The 22,479-nt window shown below is 46.6% G+C and overlaps 1 protein-coding gene across 2 annotated transcripts in view; it reads right to left on the bottom strand.

Annotated features, from left to right (window-relative positions):
- The window catches only part of LOC140396150 (RNA-binding protein Nova-1), a 428,879-nt gene that overhangs the window by 126,166 nt on the left and 280,234 nt on the right, over positions 1 to 22,479 (bottom strand). For both annotated transcript variants that reach the window (XM_072484340.1, XM_072484329.1), the window contains exon 3: positions 20,096 to 20,262. In XM_072484340.1, the coding sequence (XP_072340441.1) occupies positions 20,096 to 20,262 (167 nt within the window). The remainder of the gene's footprint in view (positions 1 to 20,095; positions 20,263 to 22,479) is intronic.

Genomic DNA, 22,479 nt, shown 5'->3' with positions numbered 1-22,479 from the left:
CCCCAATTAGGGGCAATTTAGCGTGGCCAATGCACCTACCTTGCACATCTTTTCACCGTGGGTCTGAGACCTATGGAGATTTTTTTTTTTTTAAAAACACATTTTATTCAAACTTGTATCAAAGTAGGTTACAGCAAATAAACACCTGGGAAACATTCTTCCCGACAATCAACTATACAGTTTGTACAGATTTTCCTCCTTTTTCACCCCCCCCTCCCTATCACCCACCCCCCCAGCCCCTGAGACGAACAGCTCCTCAAACACGATCACAAACACCCCCACCTTTTCTTGAACTCCCCTGCTGAACCCACTCAACTCATACATTATCTTCTCTAACCGCAGGAAGTCGTACAGGTCACTCAACCAAGCTGCTACCCCCGGTGGCGATGCCGACCGCCACTCCAGCAAAATTAATCGATGGTGCAATCAGAGAGGCGAAGACTAAGACATCGGCCTTCCTCCTCTCCATGAACTCCGGCTTCTCTGAAACCCCAAATATCGCCACCAAAGGGTCCGGGTCCACTCCCTCCTCCACTATCCTGGCTAAGATCGCGAACACTCCCGCCCAGAATCTTCCCAATTTTTCACAACCTCAAAACATGTGTGCATGATTCGCTGGCCCCCGCCCATACCTCTCACACATCTGCTGCCCCCTGAAAGAACCCATTCATTCTCGCCCGAGTCATATGTACCCTGTGCACCACCTTAAACTGTATCAGGCTCATCCTTGTTCAAGAGGAGGTCCTGTTTACCCTTCGCAGTGCCTCACTCCATACTCCCCAACTGATCTCCATTCCCAACTCCGCTTCTCATTTCTCCTTGATCTTCACCACCCGCTCGCCTCCCTGCTCCCCCAGCCACTTATATATATCCCCAATTCTTCCCTCCCCTTCCACATCCGGAAGCAGCAGTCGCTCCAGCAGGGTGTATCCCAGCAATCTAGGAATCCCCTTCCAGACCTTTCGTGCAAAGTCCCTAACCTGTAGGTACCTGAATTCACTACCTCTCGGCAGCTTTCTTAGCTCCTCCAGACTGGCGAACCCTTCCTCCAAATGCAAATCCCTCACCTTGACCAGCCCCTCCACCTCCTGTATACACTATCCACCGCCCCCCCCTCCCCCCGGCTCAAACCCATGATTCTCGCACAGCGGCGTTAGCACCGATATCCCTTCCACCCTAAAATGCCTCCTCAGCTGATTCCATATCTTCACCGTGGACTGCACCACTGGGCTCCCTGAATACCCATTGGCCATGCTGCCGTCACCAGAGCCCTCAAACTAGACCCGTTACAAGATTCCTCCTCCATCCTAACCCACTCTACCCCTTCTCTTTCCACCACCGCCGCACCTTGTCCACATTTGCCACCCAATAATAATTAAGCAAGTTTGGCAATACCAACCCCCCCTGCTGCCTCCTCCTCTGTAGCAGGGTCCTCCCCACCCTCGGCACCTTGCCCGCCCATACAAAGTCAGAGATGATTGTGTCCACTTTCCGAAAAAAGGTCTTTGGTATAAAGATTGGGAGAGCCTGAAAGATAAACAAGAACCTCGGCAGAATATTCATTTTCACCACTTGGACCCTCCCCGCCAACATTAAGTGCAGTGTATCCCACCTCTTCAGATCCTCCCTGGCCTCCTCCACCAGCTTTGTAAAGTTCCACTTATGGAGCCCCGTCCATTCCCTCGCTACCTGAATCCCCAAGTACCGAAACATATCCTTTCCCTTGCTACTGTAAATGGCATCCCCCCTAAATTAGCCCGCTGTGCCAGCTCACTCACTGGGAATACCTCGCTTTTCCCTACATTCAGCTTGTATCCGAGAACCCTCCAAACCTCCCCAACAGGCCCATAATCCTTCCCATACTCTCTGATGGATCCGAAACATACAGCAAGAGGTCATTGGCATAGAGCGACATCCGATGCTCCCTCTGTCCCCTTATTATCCCCTGCCACTCTGCCAACCCCCTGAGAGCCATCGGCAATGGCCCTATGACCAGTGCAAACAGCAGCGGCAACAGCGGGCACCCCTGCCTCATACCCCTGTGTGTGTCAAAGCTTTGTGAGCTCATATCATTCGTCCTCACCCTCGCTCTTGGTGCCACATACAGCAACCGCACCCATGCCACAAATCTTGGCCCAAACCTTCCCAAAACATCGAACAAGTACCGCCGCTCCACCCGATCAAATGCTTTCTCCGCATCCATGGACACCACCACCTCCGGTACCAGAGCTCTCGACGGATTCATCACCACATTCAACAGCCGTCTTATATTACTCGCGAGCTGCCTGCCCTTCACGAAGCCTGTTTGATCTTCTGCAACCACCACCGGGACACTATCCTCCATCCTCCCTGCCAACAACTTAGCCAATACTTTCACATCCTATGGGTCTATATGACCCACATTCCACCGGATCCTTCCCTTTTTGGGGGATTACTGTGATTACTGCCTGCTTCATCGTCTCCGGCAACTCCCCCTTCTCCAGTGCTTCATTAAACACCCCCAACGGATGTGGTGCCAGGTCCGCCGCAAATTCTTTATAAAATTCTGCCGGGTACCCATCTGGCCCAGGTGCCTTCCTCGACTTCATACACCTGATACTATCCAGCACCTCCCTCAGCCCCAGGGGCTCCTCCAACGCCTGCCTCTTTGCTTCCCCCACCTTGGGAAATTGCAGCTCATCCAGAAACCAGCCCATGTCCCCCTCCTCTTCTCCTGGGTCTGCCTCATAAGGTCCCTGGTAATATTCTCTAAATGCCTCATTTAACTTCTCTGGCTCAGACACCAAACCCCCAGCCCCAGTCCGGATCTTCAACATTTCCCTGGCCGCAGCCTGCCTCCGCAGCTGGTGCGCCAGCATGCGGCTAGCCTTGTCCCCATCCTCGTATTGCACCCCTCTTGCCCTACGCAGTTGCCCTACCATCCTCCCCGTTGTCAGCCTGTCAAATTGCCCCTGCAACTTTTTCCTCCTCGCCAATCCCTCCACGGTGAGCACCCTCGAATATTCTCTGTCCACCTCCACTATCTCGCTCACTCGACGGTCATGTTCCGCCCTCCTTTCCTTATTCGCACGAACAATAAATGAGATAATTTCTCCCCGGGCCACTGCCTTCCCAAAAAATGCCCGCCGACACGGCCCCATTCTGATTGAAATCCACATAATCCCTCATCGCCAACCGCACCTCATCACAAAAACCTCCATCCACCAACAACCCTGAGTCAAACCTCCACCGCGGCCCCTGCTCTCGTCCCATACTGAACCGAATATCCAGCCAGTGGGGTGCATGGTCTGAGATAACTATCCCTGCATACTCTGCCCCCTCCACCCCAACCAAAATCTCCCGACTCACTACAAAGTAATCAATCCTTGAATACACCTTATAGATGTGTGAAAAGAAGGAATACTCCCTTCCCCCGGGGTTCTGAAAGTGCCATGGATCCACCATACCCATCCTCTCCATAAACCCCCCCAGCTCCCTTGCCATTCGTACCCTACCCATCGACCTGGGACTCGATCTATCCACCCTCAGATCCAGGACACAGTTAAAATCTCCTCCCATGGTCAACTGGTACGTTGCCAAATCCGGGATTGCTGCCAGCAACCCCCTCATAAAACCCACATCATCCCAATTTGGGGCATACACATTTACCAACACTACCGGTGCCCCTTCCAATACCCCACTCACAATCACATATCTTCCACCTGGATCCCTCACCTCCTTTGCACTCACCAATCCCATTTTTTGCTCATTAAAATTGCCACACCCCTCGATTTCAAATCAAACCCCGAGTGAAAAACCTGCCCGACCCACCCCTTGAGACCTATGGAGACATGGAGAGAATGTGCAAACTCCACACGGACAGTGACCCGGGACAGTGAACGAACATGCGACCTCAGCACTGTAAGGCAGCAGTGTAAACCACTGTGCCACCGTGCCGCCCACTCGGACAGGTGATTAATGACAGATGCGGGTGATGCTAAATGGGACAGGTGATTATTGACAATTGTGGGAGTAATGCTGAAGGGGACATGTGACCATTGATGGATGTGGGCGTAATCCTGAAGGGGACAGATGATTATTTACAGATGTGTGTGATGCTAAGGGGTTGGGGTAATTATTGCCAGATGTGGGTGAAATGTTGAAGGCAAGAGGTGATTATTAATAGATGTGGGTGTGATTCTGAATGGGACAGGTAATTATTGATAAGTTTTGTTGTAAACCTGAAGGGACAGATGATTATTGACAATGTGGGTGTAATGCGAAAGGGGACAGGTGAATATTGACAGGTTTGCGTGTAATGCTGAAGGGACAGGTGATTATCATTTTAAAATTTAGTGTGCCCAATTCTTTTTGTTCCCAATTAGGGGCAATTTAGTGTGGCCAATCCATCTGCCCTGCATACCTTTGGGTTTGGTGGATGAGACCCACACAGACACGGGGAGAATGTGCAAACTCCACACAGATAGTGACCAAGGGCCGGGATCGAAAACGGGTCCTCAGCGCCATGTAGCATCAGTGCTAACCACTCTTCCACCATGCAGGCCACTCAGACAGGTCATGAATGACAGACACGGGTGTGATGCTGAATGGGGCAGGTGATTAATGAAAAATGTGGGGGTAACACTGAAGGGGACAGTTTGGTTATTGACAAATGTGTGTGTAACCCTGAAGGGGATAGGTGATTATTAAGAGATGTGGATGTAATGCTAATGGGACAAGTAATTATTGAGTGTGATGCTGAATGGAACAGGTGATTATTGACAGGTGTTGGTGTAATATTGAAGGGGACAGGTGATTGCTGGCCTATTGGTGTTTGATGCTGAAGGGGACAAGTGATTCTTAACAGTTATGGGTGCCATCATGAAGGGGATTATTGACTGGTGTCGGTTTAATCCTGAAGGGCTCAGGTGATTGTTGACTGATGTGTGCGTTATACTGAAGGGGACAGGTGATGATTGACAGATACAAGGGTAATGGTGAATGGGGCAGGTATTCATTGATAGATGTGTATGTGAGATGCTGAAGGGTTACAAGTGATTTTTGACTGGTGTGGGTGTGATACTGAAGGGTTCAGGTGATTATTGACAGATGTGTGTGTAATACGGAAGGGGACAGGTGATTAATGATAGATGTGGATGTGATGCTGGAGGGGGCAGCTGAATATTGAAAGATGTGGATGTGATGCTGAAGGGGATGGATATTTATTGACAAATGCAGGTGTAATGCTAATGGGGACCAGTAATTATTGACAGATGTGGTTTTAAAGTTGAAGGGGCAGGTGATTATTAACAGATGTGGATGTAATGCTGAAGGGGTTGTGATTATTGACAGATGTGTGCAATGCTGAAGGGGTTGTGGTAATTATTGCCAGATGTGGGGGTAATACCCAAGGGACCAGGTGATTATTGATAAGTGTGCGTGTAATGCTGATGGGGATATGTGCTGATTGTCAGATGTGGGTTTAATACGAAGGGTCAGCTGAGTATTGACAGAAATGGGGGAATACCAAAGGGAACAGCTGATTATTGACAGATGCAGGGGTAATACCAAAGCAGACAAGTGATTGACAGATGTGGGGGTAATACTGAAGGGGACAGGTAATTATTTTTAGATGTGGTGTCATGCTGAAGGGAATAAGTAATTATTGACAGATGTGGGAACAATTCTGAAAGGGACAGATGCTCACTGACAGATGTGGGGATAATACTGAAAGGGACAGATGATTATTGACAGCTGTGGGTGTAATGATGAAGGGAGACAAATAATCAGTGACAAATGTGTGTGTAACCCTGAAGGGGATAGGTGATTATTAAGAGATGTGGATGTAATGCTAATGGGACCAGTAATTATTGAGTGTGATGCTGAATGGAACAGGTGATTATTGACAGGTGTTGGTGTAATACTGAAGTGGGCAGATGATTACTGATATATGCTTGTTTGATGCCGAGTGATTCTTAACAGTTATGGGTGCCATCATGAAGGGGATTATTGACTGGTGTCGGTTTAATCCTGAAGGGCTCAGGTGATTGTTGACTGATGTGTGCGTTATACTGAAGGGGACAGGTGATGATTGACAGATACTAGGGTAATGCCGAATGGCGCAGGTATTCATTGATAGATGTGTATGTGAGATGCTGAAGGGTTACAAGTGATTATTGACTGGTGTGGGTGTGATGCTGAAGGGTTCAGGTGATTATTGACAGATGTGAGTGTGACGATGAAGGGGACAGGTGATCATTAACAGATGTGGGTGTAATATTGAAGATACAGGGGCGAAATTCTCCGGAAACAGCGCGATGTCCGCCGACTAGCGCCCAAAACGGCGCAAATCAGTCGGGCATCACGCCGCCCCAAAGGTGCGGAATGCTCCGCACCTTTGGGGGCCGAGCCCCGACCTTAAGGGGCTAGGCCGGCGCCGGACTGATTTCCGCCTCACCATCTGGCGGAAAAGGCCTTTGGTGCCCCGCCAACTGGCGCGGAAATGACATCTCCGGGCTGCGCATGTGCGGGAGCGTCAGCGGCCGCTGACGGCATTCCCGTGCATGCGCAGTGGAGAGAGTCTCTTCCGCCTCCGCCATGGTGGAGACCATGGCGAAGGCGGAAGGGAAAGAGTGCCCCCACGGCACAGGCCCGCCCGCGGATCGGTGGGCCCCAATCGCGGGCCTGGCCACCGTGGGGGCACCCCCCGGGGCCAGATCGCCCCTCGACCCCCCCAGGGCCCCGGAGCCCGCCCGCGCCGCCTTGTCCCGCCGGTAAGGTAGGTGGTTTAATCTACGCCGGCGGGACAGGCATTTTAGCGGCGGGACTTCGGCCCATCCGGGCCGGAGAATCGCGGGGGTTGGCCCGCCAGCGGGGGCGGGATTCACGCCAGCCCCCGGCGATTCTCCGACCCGGCGGGTGGTCGGAGAATCTCGCCCCAGGTGTTTTTGACAGATGTGGGCGTAATGCTGATGGGGACAGGTGATTCATGCCAGATGGGGGTGTAATGCTGAAGGGGACAGGTGATTATTCAAATATGTAGGTGTAATCCTGAAGGGGACAGGTGATTATCGAGAGATGTAGGTGTAATGCTGAAGAGGACAGGTGGTTATTAACAGATGTGGGTGTAATTCTGAAGGGGACAAATGGTTATTGACAACTTGGGTGTGATGGTGAAGGGGACAGATGATTATTGACAATGTGGGTGTAATGTTGTAGGGGACAGATAATTATTGCCAGATGTGGGTGTAATACTGAAAGGGACAGATGATTATTTGTATATTTGGCTGTAATGCTGAAGGGTACAGTTGATCGTTGGTAGATGTGGGTGTAATACTGAAGGGGACATTGGGTTGTTGGAAAATATAGGTGTAATACTGAAGGGATCAGGTGATTATTGAAATATGTGGGTGTAATGCTGAAGGAGGCAGGTGGTTATTGACAGATGTATGTGCAATGCTGTGGTGACAAGTAATCAAAGACAAATGTGTTTAATGCTGAAGGGGATAGGTGATTATTAGGAAATGTGGATATAATGCTCAAGGGTACAGGTGATTATTGCCAGATGAGGGTGTTATGCTGAATGGGACAGGTAATTATTAACAGATGTGGGTATAATGCTAAGGGGACAAGTAATTATTGACAGATGTGAGTGTAATACTGAAGGGGGCAGGTGCTTATTGGTATATTTGGATGTCATGCTGAAGAGTACAGGTGATTGTTAATAGATTTGGGTGCAATTCTGAAGGGCACAGGTGATTATTGAAATATGTCGGTATAATGCTGAAGGAGGCAGGTGATTATTGACAGATGTATGTGCAATGCTATGGGGACAAGTAATCAGTGACAAATGTGTGTGTAATGCTGGAAGGGATAGATGATTATTAAGAAATGTGGATGTAATGCTGAGGGTACAGGTGATTAACAGATGTGGGTGTAATACGAGGGGGACAAGTAATTATTGAGAGATGTGGGTGTGATGTTGATTGGAACAGGTGATTATTGACAGGTATTGGTGTAATATTGAAGGGGACAGGTGATTACTGGCATATGGGTGTGTGATGTTGAAGGGGACAGGTGATTCTTAACAGTTGTGGGTGCAATCATGAAGGGGATTATTGACTGCTGTGGGTTTAATCCTGAAGTGTGTGTAATGTTGAAGGGTACAGGTGATTATTGCCAGATGAGGGTGTAATGCTGAATAGGACAGGTGATAAACAGATGTGTGTGTAATACTGAAGGGACAGCTGACGTTTGACAGATAGAGGCGTAATGCTGAAGGGGGCAGGTGATCATTAAAAGATACGGGTGTAATATTGAAGATACAGGTGTTTTTGACAGATGTGGGTGTAATGCTGATAGGCACAGGTGATTCATGCCAGATGGAGGTGTAATGCTGAAGGGGACAGGTGATTATTCAAATATGTAGGTGTAATCCTGAAGGGGTCAGGTGATTATCGGGAGATGTAGGTGTAATGCTGAAGGGGACAGGTGGTTATTAACAGATATGGGTGTCATTCTGAAGGGGACAAATGGTTATTGACAACTTGGGTGTAATGGTGAAGGGGACAGGTGATTGTTGCGAATGTGGGTGTAATAGAACATAGAACATAACAGCGCAGTACAGGCCCTTCGGCTCTCGATGTTCCGCTGACCTGTGAAACCACTCTAAAGCCCATCTACACTATTCCCTTATCGTCCATATGTCTATCCAATGACCATTTGAATGCCCTTAGTGTTGGCGAGTCCATTACTGTTGCAGGCAGGGCATTCCACGCCCTTACTACTCTCGGAGTAAAGAACCTACCTCTGACATCTGTCCTATATCTATCTCCCCTCAATTTAAAGCTATGTCCCCTCGTGCTAGACATCACCATCCGAGGAAAAAGGCTCTCACTGTCCACCCTATCTAATCCTATGATCATCTTGTATGCCTCAATTAAGTCACCTCTTAACCTTCTCTCTAACGAAAACAGCCTCAAGTCCCTCAGCCTTTCCTCATAAGATCTTCCCTCCATACCAGGCAACAATAATGTTGTAGGGGACAGATAGTTATTGACAGATGTGGGTGTAATACTGAAGGGGACAGATGATCGTTGGCAGATATGGGTGTAATGCTGAAGGGCACAGGTGATTATTGCCAGATGTGCAATGCTATGGGGACAAGTAATCAATGACAAATGTGTGTGTATTGCTGAAGGGGATAGGTGATTATTAGGAAATGTGGATATAATGCTGAATGGTACAGGTGATTGTTGCCAGATGAGGGTGTAATGCTAAGGGGACAAGTAATTATTGACAGATGTGGGTGGTAATACTGAAGGGGACAGGTGATTATTGGTATATTTGACTGTAATGCTGAAGAGTACAGGTGATTGTTGACAGATGTATGTGCAATGTTTTGGGGACAGGTAATCAGTGACAAATGTGTATAATGCTGAAGGGTACAGGTGATTATTGCCAGATGAGGGTGTAATGCTGAATGGGACAGGTGATTAACAGATGTGGATGTAATACTAGGGGGACAAGTAATTATTGACAGATGTGGGTGTGATGTTGATTGGAACAGATGATTATTGACAGGTGTTGGTGTAATATTGAAGGGGACAGATGATTGCTGACCTATGGGTGTGTGATGTTGGAAGGGGACAGGTGATTCTTTTTTTAAAAAATAATTTTTATTAAAGGTTTTCATAATGGGGCAGGTGATTCTTAACAGTTGTGGGTGCAATCATGAAGAGGATTATTGACTGCTGTGGGTTTAATCCTGAAGGGCTCAGGTGATTGTTGACTGATGTGTGTGTAATATTGAAGGGGCAGCTGATGGTTGACAGGTACAAGGGTAATGCTGAAGGGGGCAAGTGATCATTGATAGATATGTGTGTGATGCAGAAGGGTTACAGGCGATTATTGACTGGTGTGGGTGTAATACTGAAGGGGACAGGTGATTACTGACAGATGTGGGGGTAATACTGAAGGTACAGGTGTCTTTGACAGATGTGGATGTAATACTGAAGGTACAGGTGTGTTTGACAGATGTCAATGTAATGCTGATGGGGATAGGTGATTCATGCTAGATGGGGGTGTAATGCTGAAGGGGACAGGTGGTTATTGATAGATGTGGGTGTAATTCTGAAGGGGTCAGGTGATTATTGACAAATGTGGGTGTATTCCTGAAGGGGCTAGGTGGTTAGTGACAAGTATGGGTGTAATGGTGAATGGGACAGGTGTTTATTGACACATGTGGCTGTCATGCTGAAGGGGATAGGTGATCATAGAATTTATAGTGCAGAAGGAGGCCATTCGGCCCATCGAGTCTGCACAGGCACTTGGAAAGAACACCCACTTAAGCCCAATACCTCCACCCTATTCTCGTAACCGAGTAACCCCACCTAACCTTTTTGTTTGGAGACTATGGGCAATGTAACGGGCAAGTCCACCTAACCTGAACATCTTTGGACTGTGGGAGGAAACCGGAGCACCCAGAGAAAACCCACGGAGACACGGGGAGAATGTGCAGACTCCGCACAGACAGTGACCAAAGCTGCAAATCGAACCTGGGGCCCTGGGGCGGTGAAGCAACCATGCTAACCCCTGTGCTACCGTGCTGCCCGTATTCTATGATTACTGACAGATGTGGGTGTAATGCTGAAGGGGACAGGTGATTATTGCCAGAAGTGGATGTAATGCTGAAATGGATAGGTGATTATTAACAGATGCTTGTGGGATGCTGCAGGGGTTCTGGTGATTATTGCCAGATGTGGGTGCAATGCTGAAGGGGTTTTGGTGGTTACTGCCAGATGTGGGTCTAATGCTGAATGGTGCAGCTGATTATTGAAAGGTTTGGGTGTAATACCGATAGGAACAGGTGCTTATTGACAGATGAGGGTGTAATGCTGAAGGGTACACGTAATTGGTGCAAGATCTGGGTATTGTACAGATGGGGACAGGTGATTATTGACAAATGTGGGTGGAATGTTGAAGGTAAGGAGCATCCAGGAGGGCTTCTTGAAACAGTATGTAGATAGTCCAACTCAGGAAGGGGCCGTTTTAGTTTTTAGCTTCTATTGGATAAAGATAGAAGTAGTCCTCGGCTGAAGGTGATAAATTGGGGGAAGACTAATTATAACAATATCAAGCAGGAACTAAGAATCTATAAGAATCTATATTAGGGATGCATGTTTGAGTGTATATCAACATCCGGCATGTGGGAGGCTTTCAAATGTCAGTTGACAGGAATAGTTGATAGAGAAATTATTGGAGAGGATTCTTTGAGACAGGATTTACTCTCATTTGGAAGGGTGGACAGACATAGTAGCGAGAGGCAGCATGGTTTTGTGAAGGGGAGCTTGTGCCTCACTAGCTTGATTGAGTTTTCCGAGGAAGTGACGAAGATGATTGATGAAGGTAGGGCAGTGGATGTTGTCAACATGGTCGACAAGGTCCTCATTAACTGGTACAGAAGATCTGAGGTGAGCTGGCAAGATGGATACAGATCAATGCTGGCACCTTTGCTGTTTGTAGTATATATAAATGATTTGGAGGAAAATGTAACAGTTCTGATTAGTAAGTTTGCGGACGACACAAAGGTTGGTGGAATTGTGATAGTGATGAGGACTGTCAGAACATACAGCAGCATATAGATCAGTTGGACAATTGGGCGGAGAGATGGCAGATGGAGTTTAAACCAGACAAATGTGAGGTGATGCATTTTGGAAGGTCTGATACAGATGGGAAATGTACAGTAAATGGCAGAATCCTTAAGAGTATTGACAGGCTGAGGGATCTGGGTGTCCAGGTTCACAGGTCACTAAAAGTGGCAATGCAGGTGGAGAAGGTAGTCAAGAAGGCATACAGCAAGCTTGCCTTCATCAGCCGGGGCTTTGAGAGGTTTTCATACACACAGAATGTGTCTGGAATTCGTTGCCGGACGAGGTGGTGGAAGCAGGTACGATAGCGATGTTTAAGGGGTGTCTATACAAATACCTAAATAGGATAGGAATAGAGGGATACGGACCCCGGAAGTTTTAGGTTAGACGGGCAGCATGGTCTGCACAGACTTGGGATGACCGAGGGGCCAGTTCCTGTGCTGTACTTTTCTTTGTGAGAGGTGATTATTGACAGATGTGTATATGATGCTGATTGGACCAAGTGGTTATTGATAGAAGTGGGTGTAATGCTGAAGGGGACAGGTGATTATTGACAGATGTGTATGTGATGCTGAAGGGGCTCCTGTGATTATCGATGTAATGCTGAAGGAAAGACAATATTGACATATGTGGGTATAATGGTGAAACAGACAGGTGATTATTGACAGATGTGGGTGTTATGCTGAAGGGGACAGGTCATCATTGACAGATGAAGGTGTAATCACAGAATTAAGCAGTGCAGAAGAGGCCCTTCGGCATGTCAAGTCTGCACCAATGCATGAAAAACACCTGATCTGATTACCTAATGCCATTTGTCAGAACATGGCCCATAGCCTTTAATGTTAAGACGTGCCAAGTGCTCATCCAGGTACATTTTAAAGGATGTGAAGCAACCCGCCTCTACCACCCTCCCAGGCAGTGCATTCCAGACCATCACCATCCTCTGGGTAAAAACGTTTTCCTTCAAATCCCCCCTAAACCTCCTGCCCTTCACCTTGAACTTGTGTCTCCTTGTTACTGACCTTCAACTGAGGCGAACAGCTGCTCTCTATCCACCCGGTCCAGGCCCGACATAACCTTGTACACTCGATCAGGACACCACTCGGTCTTCTCTGCTCCAGCGAAAACAACCCAAGGCTATCCAACCTCTCTTCATGACCTGTTCCATCACAGGCAATATCTTGGTGATTCGCCTCTGCACCCAACCCTCCCCACCCAGTTCAATCACATCCCTCCTATAATGTTGCAACCAGAATTGCACGCAATACTCCAGCTGTGACCTTACCAAAGTTCTGTACAACTTCAACTTGATCTCCCTGCTTTTGCAATCTATGCCTCAATTGATAAAGGCAAGTTACCGATCTGCCTTTCTCACCAACCTATTAACCTGCCTTTCGGCCTTCAGAGATGGACAAACACTCCAAGTACCTTTTGTTCATCCGAACTACCCAGTGTCGGGTTGTTCATTGAATACTTCCTTGTCACATTACTCCTTCCAAAGGGTATCACCTCACATTTTTATGGTGAAATTCCATCTCCCATGTTTCTGCCCATTTGATCTTCCTGTAACCCAAGACACTCAACCTCACTGTTAATCACCCGGTTAATCTTTGTGTCATCCGCAAACTTACTGATCTTACCCCCCACCTCGCCATCTAAGTCGTTTATATAAATGATGAATAATAGGGGACCCAGCACAGATCCCTGTGGTACTCCACTGGGCACTGGCTTCCAGTCACTAAAGCAGCCGTCTGTCTTTGCCCTCTTTCTCCTACAGCTAAGATAATTTTGAATCCACCTTATGAAATTACCCTGTATCACATGTGCATTTGCCTTCTTTATAAGTCACCCATGTGGGACCTTGTCACAGGCCTTGCTGAAATCCATGTAAACTACATCAACTGCACTACGCTCAAAAAATTCAATCAAATTTGTTTGGCATGATCTCCCTCCGACAAAGTCATGTGGACTATTCCTGATCAAACCTTGCCTCTCCAAGTGGAGATAGATTCTCTCCTTCAGAATTTTCTCCAATAGTTTCCCCACCACTGATATGAGACTCATTGGTCTGTAGTTCCCAGGTTATCTCCACAACCTTTCTTAAATAGTGGGATCATATTAGCTGTTCCCCAGTCCTCTGGCACCTCCCCGAGGCAATCTCCTCCTTCGCTTCCCACAGCATCCTGGGACACAATTTTTCTGGACCTGGATATTTGTCCACTTTTAAGCCTGCCAACACATCCAATAACTTGTCAGTCCCTCTAGCAATTTGCTCAAGAACCTCACAGTCTCTCTACCAGAGTTCTATATCTACCTCCCCATTCTCTTGGGTGAAGACAGATATGAAGTATTCTTTCAACACTCTACCTCCACCCACAGATTTCCCTGTTGGCCCCTAATGGGCCCTTTCTTTCCCTGGTTATCCTTTTCCCATTGATATACTAAAAGAATATTTTGGGATTTTCTCTACTTTTACTGGCCAGAGCTTTCTCATATCCCTTCTTTGCTCTCCTAATTGATTTCTTAAACTCCATCCTGCACTTTCTGTACTCCACTAATGCCTCAGTTGATTTGCTCCCCTTGTACCTGCTAAAGGTGTTTATTTTCCTTCTCATCGTATTCTGATTGTTTCTGGTCATCCATGGTTCTCTGGGTTTGTTACTCCTTCCTATTGCCCTAGAGGGAACATGTTGGGCCTGTACCCTCCCCATTTCCATTTCAAACTTCCCCCACTGCTCTTCTGTAGATTTCCCCACAAGTAACTCTATCCAGTCTAATTTGGCCAGATCCTGTCTTATTTTACTAAGATCCACTCTCCCCCAATCCACAACCTCTTTTTGCAATTTGTCTATTTCTTTGTCCATAACAAACTTAAATTGCACCATGCTGTGGCTCCTATCACTAAAATACTCTCCTACCAACACATCAACCACCTGTCCAGCTTTATTCCCCAGAATTAGGCCCAGCACTGCATCAGCCCTTGTTGGACCCTCTACATATTGAGCTAAAAGGTTCTCCTGCATACATTTTAAGAATTCCACTTCATCTAAGCCCTTAACACAGTGACTATTCCAGTTAATGTTGGGAAAGTTGAAATCACCTCATATAATTGTCCTATTATTATTTGAAAATGAAATGAAATTAAATGAAAATCGCTCGTCACATGTCGGCTTTAAATGAAGTTACTGTGAAAAGCCCCTAGTCGCCACATTCCGGCGCCTGTTCGGGGAGGCTGTTATGGGAATCGAACCGTGATGCTGGCCTGCCTTGGTCTGCTTTCAAAGCCAGCGATTTAGCCCTGTGCTAAACAGCCCCTAATGAAATGAAAATCGCTTATTGTCACAAGTAGGCTTCAAATGAAGTTACTGTGAAAGTTACTGTGATTTTTACACACCTCTGCGAATTGCGCACAAATTTGCTCCTCAATTTCCCGCCAACTATCTGGGGGTCTATAATAAACACCCAGCAATATGGCTGTCCCTTTTTGGTTCCTAATCTCTACCCACAAAGCTTCATTTGAAGTCCCCTCCAAAATATCACCTCTCCTTACCGCAGTAACGGACTCCTCTTTTACCCCTCCTCTGACTTGCCTGAAGATTCTATATTCCGGGATGTTGAGCTGCCAATTCTGCCCCTCCCTCAACCAAGCCTTCGTAATGGCTACTATGTCACAATTCCAGTGTCAATCCTCGCCCTTTTTCATCCGTTTTTCATGTAATACTCCTGGCATTAAAGTAGAGGCGATCCAGCCTTGTATTACTCCCTTGAAACTTACTACCACTGTATTCCTTCCGACTTGATTACTTTTCTGTGCTTTTGCTGTGTCCCTATTCTGCTAAATCTGCTTCCCTTATCCCTGCCAAATTAGTTTAAACTCCTCCCAAAAGCACGAGCAACCCCACCAGCATGGTTGTTAGTCCCGCTCTGGTTCAGATGCAGACTGTCCCGCTTGTACAGATCCCACCTTCCCCAGAAATGGTCACAGTGGTCCAGGAATCTAAAACCCTCCCTTCTGTACCAACTCTAAGCCACACATTCATCTGCACAATTCTCCTATTTCTATACTCGCTAGCACGTGGCACTGGGAGTAATCCACAGATTACAACCCGAGAGGTCCTGCTTTTCAGTTCACTGCCTAACTCCCCGAATTATTGATGCAAGACCTCATCCCTCTTTCTACCTATGTCATTGGTGTGCTGAAGGAGACAAGTGATTATTGACAGAAGAGGGTGTGATGCTGAAGGAGACAGATGATTATTGACAGATGTAGGTGTTATGTTGAAGGGGACAGGGGATTATTGACAGATGTAGGTGTAATTCTGAAGGGGACCGGTGATTATTGGCAGGTTTGGGTCTAATTCCGAAGGGGACAGGTGATTATTGACAGATGTGGGTATAATTCTGAAGGAGAAAGGGTATTATTGACAGATGCATGTGTGATGTTGAAGGGGACAGGTGATTACTGACAGATGTGGGTAATGTTGATGGGGACAGGTGATTATTGACAGATGTGGGTGTAATGCTGATGGGGCAGGTGATTATTGACAGATGTGGGTGTAATGCTGATGGGGACAGGTGATCACTGACAGATGTGGGTGTAATGCTGATTGGGACAGGTGATTATGTAGCAAGAGGATCAAGCTTTTTGAAGTCCGCGTACCCGCTGCATTCCTGCAAGGTGTGTTTATAAGACGGCACACTGCACAGAGTGTCAGTTCGTTGACCTCTGCAGATTAGTGCCAGATACTCCGTTGCTATATTGTGCTCTCAGGAGTGTCCTCACTGTATCTCGCCATCCTCCTGGCAGAACCTTGTAGAGTTTATGCCCTCACGAATATGGCTGCCTCATATGGTCAGAGCATTAGCCTCATTGCCTGCATCCTGAGCTTCCTGAAAACCATCACTCTCCTCATCCTGAGCTTCCTGAAATCCATCACTCTCCTCCCCTTTCACTTTCTCGTCATCAGAGGAGGCATGCAGCTCCTCATCTCCTCATTATCCACGACACCCGCCCTTTACATCAGCAGGTTCTGCAGCGTGCAACAAGCCACGTTGATATGGGGGGGTGGGGGGTGGGGTGGTACTGCAGTGCTCTGCTAGATCTGTCGAGGCACTGGAACCTCATTTTCAGGCTCCCAATGGTCTTCTCTATCAAAGTCCGGGTTGAGGTACGAGCCTCATTATAATGTTTTTCAGCTGGAGTCTCAGACCACTGCACGGGCGTCATCAACCGCATCCTCTGTGGGTAGGCCATGTCCCCGATGAGGCAGCCCTGTGCACCTTGGAAGATGTCAGGGAACCGAGATCTGCTGAGGATTTGTGTCCTGGTCACTTCCCTGGTATCATGCGCAGACCTGCAGGATCCGTTTGTCCACACTGGACTGCTTGTTGCTACGGAGACCTTAGACCATGTGAGTGCAGTTGATTGCACACCGCACCTGTGGAAAACTGCAAATCGCTGCGAATCCCAGCACTCGTTTCCTGGTTTGCCGGATCTTGGTCGGAATTGACAACTCTCTGTGTCTTGGCGAAGATGGTGTTTGTTACCTCCTAGATATATTTGCAGGCGAAGGCTTGGGAGATCCCACACAGCTCACCAGTGGAGCCCTGGAAGGAGCTACTGTCATAGAAATTGAGCGCAGCAGTCCCTTTCATTGCCACAAAGCAGTGGATGCTCTCAGAATCCCCAAGGCACCAAATCCTGCAGAAGGTAGAATACATGAGGAACCAGTTCCCTTGACAACCATAGTCTTTGGTAACAATGGTTCCCGCTCATCTGCAAGTAGGACAAGCAATGTTTATGTATCCTGTGTCTAATGAGGTGCCTACAAATGACGGCGGTCTGTGGATCTTCCTTGATCTTATGGGTTGTGCTCTTCCTTTTGCTGAACCAGATTCTTCTCCTTCTTCTATCCTGCCTATAGGCCATGAGTCAGGCAGCAAGATCACCAGGTTCCATGTTCCTAATGATCTCCTCACTGCAGTATCAAAGAGAGAGATGCGGGGGTCAGCATATGTCTCCTAGGGTCCTCTCTTGGTCAAATCTCTGGCTCTGGCGGGGTCTCAAGCCCTCTTCACGCATGACAGAGAGTCCTGGCCACCACTCAGATTGCCAGTGTTTAGTTATCTCGATACCTGCCCAAAACCTACTCCACCTCCTTCCCGCACCACATGACTGATTAAGACAGCTTTGCTTAATTGACTGCACTGTATGCTCTCAGCTCAGACACAAGTATTACCCTAACCTGCACTGCGCAGTTAGGTTAGACCACAAGGGTTACTTCTCAGTGCCTGAATAACTACAATGCAAGGAGTTCTGAGTTCCTCCCTCAGTGACTGTTCCATGTCCACCTCTCACAATGGGATCCTCTTACTTGACCAGTCGCCCAATGTTCTGCAATCCCATTAAACTCAGATATTCAACAATCTGTGCCCGAGGGAATAAAAGCTCAGAAGCACTGTCAGGAATTTGTGCTGCTTGCGTGGGTATGATTGCTTAAGAAGCCAAACTCCAAGCAAGTCAATGGAGCTGATGCTGAATGATCTCAGCTGTGAAAAAATGCTCAATCTTGAAATGCTTTTCGAGTGCATGGCTGATTTCGTCAACCTCCCCCCCCATCATGTGCTTGTGTACTTCCTTCAGTATTTTCTGCCTTGCACTCTCTCCCCCTCCCAAAACTGGAGCCCTCACCATGAGGTTCCCTCTGTGCTGCCTTTATTTACAAAGGCACTGTTGAAAGCCAGCCAGGAAGAAGCTGCTTTAGAGGCTTACCTGTGAATTCCAAAACTTTCCTTAACTCTGGGAAACCACATCACTAATGGAATATCTACAGAAATCATAGGTGGGATTTTCCCCAAAAATGGCCAGGTGGAATTTCCCCCCAAAATAGCCAAGTTTCAAATTCTGACTAAAAACCGCCGTGTTTTTCCCCAGAGACACCGGCAGGTTTTCCGTCGCGATCTTCCCACATTTTGCCATTTTTAGAAGAGGGGGGGTTCATGTTTTGTGCAGTCATTGTGAGGGGCGGGGCCTTTTTTGAAAGGTGCCCCAATTTCAAAATGAAGTTAAAGACCCCCCCCACCCACCCACACCTGGTGAACATTAGGCATACAAAACACCTAGCTGAGGGGGCAGGTAGCTTGATCCCAGACCGCTACTCTTCCAGTCCAAGCAACCAAGGATAAATCTCTCTCTCTTGGACTTTATTCATTGGCTCTCCACAATGGCATAGACTGTGGCCTCATATCATTAAGACTCTGAATATGCACTACAGACCATACACTGCGGTGTTGTTCTTTAGTAATTATCAAGTGTGTATTTGTTTCCTAAAACAAAATTTTGAAATGAATCACTGGGTCCTGAAATTTTAATAGCAATCAGCATTACTATTTATGAACTGTAATTTACTTTTGTCTTCAAGTAATGAGCTCAGACAATGAATGATTTAGGTCTATGCAATGAATGCATGGACTTAAATCATTGCTGCAAATTATAGCTGTGCTGCAAATTAACTTGAAAATTCTCACTCAGTGCAGTATTTTTAAAAATGATTCCTTCAGAAATGTCAATTGGTAATTTAAAAATGCACACTTGATTTCACAGAGCAACCAGTGATGTTAAATGCTCCAAAGGAATGTCCTGCCCATTCAAGACCATGGAAGAAATACTGAAGTACAAAAAAAGTTCCAGGTGAGAATAATTTTCAAAAGGATGGTTGCCTTTGAACCAATACTGTACTAAATAGGAATCACAGATCCCAAAAATATCTGTTTCTAGTTGCAGAGATAGCAGGAAAGACAAACTGTGGTAAAGTTATCTTATAGAATGATGCTCAGGAAAATAGTGTGCTCCTGACTTCATTGTTTCATGAAGAGAAAGTAGTTTACATAGATGTCAATGCCTGGACAAGCAGATGAGAGGCAGATCATGGAACTATATTTTCTCTGTTATACAAAAAAAAAGTTCCCTTTTCCCCATATTTATTTGTAGAAAAACATTGCAGACAATCTTCCTTTATTATATTGCATGGTCAATACAATTCTTACAACTTAAAGCTTAGTTAATTTAAAACTTTAATGTTGGTCAAAAAATTGGCATACTAAAAATAGGGGCAAAAATTATTCAGAAATATCCAAGCTGTCTTTCCATTTCGTGAAACTATATTAACAGTCATCACACGTAAGTACTGAGCACAGCTTTGGGATAATGGTGGGAACTAGCTAAGTCATAGTCATCAATTGAACTCCCTGTCAAAACAGGTGTTGTCCAAAAAAAGGCTCATCTGTTAATTTACTGACAACTGCCATTTTAATTTTGCAATTCCTTTGAACTGGCCTGAATCATTGCCATAGTTCTACTTGTCCCCTGACAAGAGGACTTGTTGCCACACTCCTCCCCCACCACCAACTGCGCCAACTAATTCTACTTCAAAATGGCACTCTTAAATTATACACGATTAGTAACTTACTTGTTTGATACGGTCTGGGTTCACGGTGGTCTGAGGCTGCAGGATGCTAACTGGTTCTGTCTTTGCCATATTCTGAGGCATTTCTCGTATCTTCTCTGCAACAAAGCTGTGTACTGCATTCAGAGCTTCTACTGTTCCCTGGATCAGGCAAACACGTTCTGTTGTTCCTGCAAAATAATCGTTAAAAAAAGAACATCAAAGTGAAAAGAACAAAGACTGGTAAGCTATCTAGATGGACTGAATAAAATCTGTTGACTGTCATTCTTCTGAGAATATGTACACACATTATAAAAAATGTTTTTTTTGTAAAATAACAGTGAGGACAGAAAACAGAATGCTTTGGTTGATATGAATTTTCAAAAAGCATATGTATCATGCAATATATAAAATCAGAGCTTTTTTGCACGGATGATGCCAAATGGAATAAAGGGTAACGTTGCCACATGGCTAGAATGACGTTTGAAGGGCAGAATGCAATAAATACGGCTAAAAGCTTGTTTAGCGGTCTGGGAAAATATGGTACACAATGTACCACAAGAGTCTGTATTGGGGGTTATAGGTATTATGCACCATAACTGATTTGGAGTGAGTAATTGAGAGAATATCAAAATGAGTCAACTACAACAACAAACAACAATTAACTGAAAGATTGCAGGAGAACAGGGTTAGGCTAGATAGATGAGATGGACGAGATGGTTGGGGTAGCTTAATGCAGAGTTTGAATACATCTTGGAAAAAAGAGGGAAAAGGAATACACCTTAAATAGAATGATGATAAGGTCATAAGAAATAGGAGTAGGCCATTCAGCCCATCAAGCCTGTTCAACCATTCAATAGAGATTTTGAAAGATTTTGAACAGATTAGAGAAACAGAAGAGTCTTGGTGGTTAGATAGCACCATGGAGTAGAATCATAGAATTCCTACAGTGCAGAGAGAGGCCATTCGACCAGAATCAGCACCAACCCTCTGAAAGAACACCCTACCTAGGCCCACTCCCCTGTCCCATCCCCATAATCCGATCTAACTGGCACATCTTTGAACACCTCAGGGCAATTTAGCATGGCCAATCCACCTAACCTGCACATCTTTGGACTGTGGGAGGAAACCGGAGCACAAGGAGGATACCGATACAGATACGGGGAGAAAGTGCAAACTCCACACAGACAGTCACCCAAGGCCGGAATTGAACCCTGCTCCCTGGTGCCATGAGGCAGCAGTGCTAACCACTGTGCCACCATGCTTCCATATACACAAGCCATTAGAAAATCACTGGCACAAGTAGGACAGGCCATAAGGCAGGCCATAAATTGGGAAACACAATGGGTGGGAGTCTCCGTTGCCCGACGGCGATATCTCAATTGGCGATAGGGCGGAGAATCCACTTTGATGCCCAAATCGGGGCCGGCGCTGGTTTGACGCCAGTCAGCAATGCTCCACCCCCTCAGAAGTGGTGTAATCACATCGCGCGCTGTGGCAACGGTGTTGGCTCATCATGAACCCGGCATGGCAGCTGCGGACTGTGTAGAGCACTGCCACACTCCGCCGGGATCCGTGCCGCTGACTGGAGGGGCTTCCGCGAGGGCTCTGGGGATTAGTGGGGGTGGCCATTGGGGTCGCAGATGGCAGGTCGGGGTCGCAGATGGCAGGTCGGGTCCGCGCACGGCTGGCGCCATGCTGTACGGTGCGACCGCTGCAGGTCGTCACCGTGCCCACGCGCGGCCACGGACCCAGCCATTTTCGGTATGGGAACCGGGAGTTTCACCCGGCGCCGCTGCTAGCCCCTCACCAGTCCTCGAATCGGTGAGGCTTCGGCGCCGATTTCTGGGTCGTAAAACGCCCACGAATGTTTTGTTTGAGCCGGCACTTAGCCGCTGAAGTGGAGAATCCAGCCAATATTCAGTTGTGTATCTACAGTGATTGAATACAAAACCATAAAGAGATAATGTTGAACTTCTGCAAGACGTTATTCAGGCAGCAATTGAAATATTGTGTACAGCTTTGGACAATCTGCAATAGAAGGAAAAGATATAGTACAGCTTTACTCGGTTGTTACCGAGGTCGAGAGATGACAGTTTGAAGACAGATTTCAGAAGTTAGTGTTTATTTTCCAAGATTCAAGAAAATTAAGCAGTGACTGCAAACAACAAAGCAAATGGTGATGGCATATTTACACTCAAAAAAAGACAAGAGATGCAAATTTAAACCCTCACCAAAAGAATTAAAAAACATTCAGTAAAAAAAACTTTGATAATTAGCATGTGGTTTTCTGATGTCACAAATGATTGTTGATGCAAAGTCAATAGATCCTTTGAAAAGGGAAGCGTTTCATTATTTGAAAAATTTGAATATAAAATGGAATGGAGAATGAGTAGGTGAGTGTTATA

This window comes from Scyliorhinus torazame, chromosome 2, assembly GCF_047496885.1.
Source record: "Scyliorhinus torazame isolate Kashiwa2021f chromosome 2, sScyTor2.1, whole genome shotgun sequence".
Taxonomy (NCBI): domain Eukaryota; kingdom Metazoa; phylum Chordata; class Chondrichthyes; order Carcharhiniformes; family Scyliorhinidae; genus Scyliorhinus; species Scyliorhinus torazame.
The sequence above is the reverse complement of the archived record's forward strand: the minus strand, read 5'-3'. Positions and strand labels throughout refer to the sequence as shown.